The sequence below is a fragment of the Nicotiana sylvestris genome, chromosome 2, assembly GCF_000393655.2.
Source record: "Nicotiana sylvestris chromosome 2, ASM39365v2, whole genome shotgun sequence".
In the NCBI taxonomy this organism is placed as follows: Eukaryota; Viridiplantae; Streptophyta; class Magnoliopsida; order Solanales; family Solanaceae; genus Nicotiana; species Nicotiana sylvestris.
Window position 1 is genome coordinate 105,174,105 of NC_091058.1, and position 4,027 is coordinate 105,178,131.

General features: G+C 35.8%; 1 protein-coding gene across 5 annotated transcripts; it reads left to right on the plus strand.

Moving 5' to 3' along the window:
• Positions 1 to 705: 705 nt before the first annotated feature.
• LOC104212427 (BTB/POZ and TAZ domain-containing protein 4-like) lies at positions 706 to 3,753 on the plus strand. Of its 5 annotated transcripts, none has more exons than XM_009761676.2 (7): positions 707 to 917; positions 1,081 to 1,160; positions 1,726 to 1,990; positions 2,101 to 2,246; positions 2,618 to 2,921; positions 3,003 to 3,316; positions 3,447 to 3,753. In XM_009761676.2, exons 3-7 carry the CDS (start codon positions 1,742 to 1,744, stop codon positions 3,571 to 3,573), a joined length of 1,140 nt encoding a protein of 379 aa, XP_009759978.1. In that variant the 5' UTR covers positions 707 to 917; positions 1,081 to 1,160; positions 1,726 to 1,741; the 3' UTR covers positions 3,574 to 3,753. The 5 variants fall into 5 exon arrangements, with proteins under 5 accessions (XP_070024220.1, XP_009759978.1, XP_070024219.1 ...); XM_070168118.1 differs by having other exon boundaries at positions 707 to 904; positions 1,005 to 1,160; XM_009761677.2 differs by having other exon boundaries at positions 707 to 904.
• Positions 3,754 to 4,027: the final 274 nt, after the last annotated feature.

The following is a 4,027-nucleotide window of genomic DNA, read 5'->3' on the forward strand; positions in this document are numbered from 1 at the left end:
TTCAATTGTTACAAATTTAATTGTCTTACAACATCACATTTTATTTGAGAGTATATATTTAAAAGAAGAACTCAACAAAATCAGGAAAAAAACTTAACAATCTAAAATCATTAAAAGAGTAATATAATAAGTATAAAGGCACTTCCTTATTTTTCAAAGATGAAAATGAAAATAAACTTAAGAAATAAATTTTTCCGGAAGTGAAAACAGTCCAGATAGCGTATCTCAACAAATGATTATTCAGGATTAGAAGCTTTAGAAAGTTCACTGTTTGATCAAGCTTTTTTTTATTGGCCAACACAAACTGCTTTTCAGTAAAAATATTTTTTTGAAAAGTAGTTTTTAAAATACGTTAATTTTAAAAGCTTGGCAAAATATGCTATTCATCTTAGAGCTATAAGGCAAATATAAATACGTAATCATTTAATAATTGTTAGTAGTAGATGTTAATCTTTGCAATTTTTTACAAAATCAAATCAGCCAAGTAATAGTAATGATTTCCTAAAGCACAACTCGGTTGGATTAAGTTAGACTTAGATAGATTTACTCGGCTTTGCCTAATCCTATTGGCTAATTATTATATTAGCTAACAATGGTCAATCAGAGGAAACATGGGCATTGCATAGGAGCTGACACATATACAGGTCATCACATCTTTATCTATTCGTTTAACACCCTGCCTTATTTGGATCCTTTAATTCTTCCCTTTAAAAAATCAACCCCCACCTTCATTTCCAATCTCCTATTCTTTCTCTCTTTTTCCTTTTGATCCAATCTCCCAATTGTTGCCAGAAGAGTCTAGCATTATTTTGCTGGTGAAGGCAGGCATTGTCAATAATTAAGGACTGCTGCCAATTCGTCTTATTTTTGTAACAATTGGGGTTTTGATAGATTGGTTTGAAAGGTTAGCGATTTTGGTGCGTAACCTGCAATCAATTTTTGATCTCTAGTACATAATATAATCTGTAGATATTTGATAAAAAAATCTTTTTTTTATCGCCTAGGCTATTTATTAATTTGGATTCGAGGCACATATTGATTGATAGAAAACGCTCCTTTTTCTAATTTTTGGAAGAGCAGAGATCAACGGGGGTTGTGAGAACCAGGAAGCTGTTTCCCTTAATTTCTTCATATTGTCCTCCGGTCGGGTAATTAACAAGGTAATTCCATGCATACTGATTGATTGCATCACCATTTCTTGGCGTTTCTATCCAACCGTGAACCTTCTTTCATTGTTATCGCAAAAATCAAACCTTCACATTCTCTGACGATCATTTGTTAATAGCTACCAGAATGGGCCGGGGCGGGGCCGTGGCTGTTCCGGTTAGGTTCTATTTGAACCTGCAATTGGAACCTCTAGCTTTCAACCTGCAATGTGTTTTTCTCTAAACGATTTGGCCATTTAGGTATCTAATATAAAATGATGAAATGAAAACGAGAAGAACACAATTACCGTTTGCATTTTCTTTATGATAATCAAACACCTATTTTGTTTAGCCAGACAAGAAACGTTCTTTCCCTTTATCTTCTCCTCTGGATTTCTCTGGTTTTGCGGCGAGAGAACAAACAAAAGGGGTTCTTTTAGTTTAATGGATTCATTTCAGGATAGTCTCAATTTGATGCGACCTTAAAAATTGTAGTGGATCACGAATAATATTCTTTTCCTCGAAACTTGAATCTCCAATTTGACATATTATTAATAGTGATTCAACTTTTCTTCTGCAGAAGGATAGTTAAGCGAATGAACAGTAGAAATGAGGAATCTCCGGGGGTGAGAGCCTTGCCAAACCCGCCTCCATTGCCAGTGTCTTTCACAAATAGCCGGCAGGAGATCAAATTTGTAACGAGGAAATCAGCAGTGAGAAAATACTGCTGCACACCTAGTGCTACAAAGAATACGTGGGATTGCCTCTTTGATGAAGGTTACAGAGCCGACGTCTCTATCAATATAGATAACGGTGGCATCCTCTATGCGCATGCTAGTATTTTGGTAAGTTCTTTACACAATTGTGCGCCTTTAGAGTAGTACTAGGGTGCTTTTGGCATGGAATAGAAATTTTTAGACGTATTAGTTGTTGATCTCCGGATGTATACGAACAGGGAATGAATTCTCCAGTATTTAAAAGCATGTTGAGTTTGAAACAATCAAGAGCACGTGGTCGTTGTGGTCATCAGCGATCCATCTCGATAAGTGGGGTTCCACCTGAGGCCGTTCAAGTTTTCATCAGATTCTTATATTCTTCCAGGTAGATTGATTCTCCTTTGACATCATTTCTGTACTTTGGCTCTTAGGCACGTGCATATCTGGCTTCCAAAGTCGTTAACCATATTTTCTAGGGTTTCAAATGAAGGTCAATAATGTTGTTAAATTATTATTGGTTTGTTCTCTTGTTGAATAGTTAGCTTAATTTAACACAACTTTCTTATAGCTGTTTGTTTTCCAAGACTGAACAATCAATTTTAGGCACGGCAATGCAGTTATTCCATTTTTATAAAATGATTCATAGACCAAATTAATTTTGAGATAGCAGTATAGTTTCCTAATGAAACTATATTTGTAATCTGAATGACAATAACTAGGTTCTGATCATCTCTATTTTCATTCTTCACATTGCAGGTATGAGGAAGAAAAAATGAAGGAACATGGGCTGAGTCTATTGGTGCTATCACATGCATATGCGGTCCCTCACCTAAAGCGAGAATGTGAGTTGCAGCTGGAGCAAAGATTGACCACGGAAAATGTGGTTGATATCTTCCAGTTGGCACTCTTGTGTGACGCCTCTCGGCTTAGCCTTCTTTGTCACCGTTTTATGCTGAAGCATCTTAAGCCAGTATCCGCCACAGAAGGGTGGAATGCCATGAAACAAAGCCACCCTGTGCTTGAAAAACAGATTTTGAGATCTGTAATTGATGAGGATATGGTAAGTAGTATCCCACATATGTTTAGAATGGATCTTATCCCATTTAAGTGGTTTAATAATAATATGATGACTTGTTTGCAGAGGGAGAAGGAAAGGGTGAGAAAGAACAACGAGAGAAAAATCTATATGCAGTTGTATGAGGCAATGGAAGCTTTGGTTCACATATGCAAAGACGGTTGTCGTACCATTGGTCCACGTGATAAGGTTCTGAAAGAGGATCAAGAACCATGCCAGTATGCAGCGTGCAAGGGGCTAGAATTGCTCATTCGTCACTTTGCCGGGTGTAAGTTGAGAGTCCCTGGTGGCTGTATCCACTGCAAGAGAATGTGGCAAGTCTTGGAATTGCATTCTCGCCTTTGTGCCAATTCGGATGTTTGTCGGGTTCCTTTGTGCAGGTTTGTTATAATTATCTTTTTCCTCTACTTAGAAGAACAAACACTGAAGATCAGTCAGTTATTGATTTCTATGTATCAGAAGTGATCTTGTTTATAGGTTGATTAATTATTATTTTTAATGTTTAAGCAGGAATTTTAAGCAAAAGAGAAGAAAACAGAACAAGAAGGATGAAATGAAATGGAGAATATTGGTGAGAAAGATAGCGAGATCCAAGAGCATTTCTGGAGCTCCATTCTTCTCATTTGAATCCACATAATTTGCAATACAACCAATCACTGTTGCACCTTATTGAATTCATTCTTTAATTAGATAAAATTCATTGTATCTTTTACTACTAAATTGGAATTTTGTGGCAAGCTACACTTCTACAATGTAATTTATACAGCTCACAGTAACTATGTATTAAGATCAATGCACAAATGCATTACTCAGCTAACTTGAGTTCGATAACCGACTAAGTTGCTAGCTCAACTAACATCTATTCGCACTCGCTACAGTAACTAACCAACAATCATGTAACTGAAAACTTGTAGCAACCCCTTTGGGAGGGTGCTACTTAGGAAACAAATCTAATTTACTACTTATAAAGTATTAAAAAGATATTAGTTAAAAATATTCAGAATAATTTAGTAGCGGAAATAGGCTCATGCGAAAATATTCAAAGTGCAATATTTTTTTTTTGAAAATACACTTCATAATTTTATTTTAAA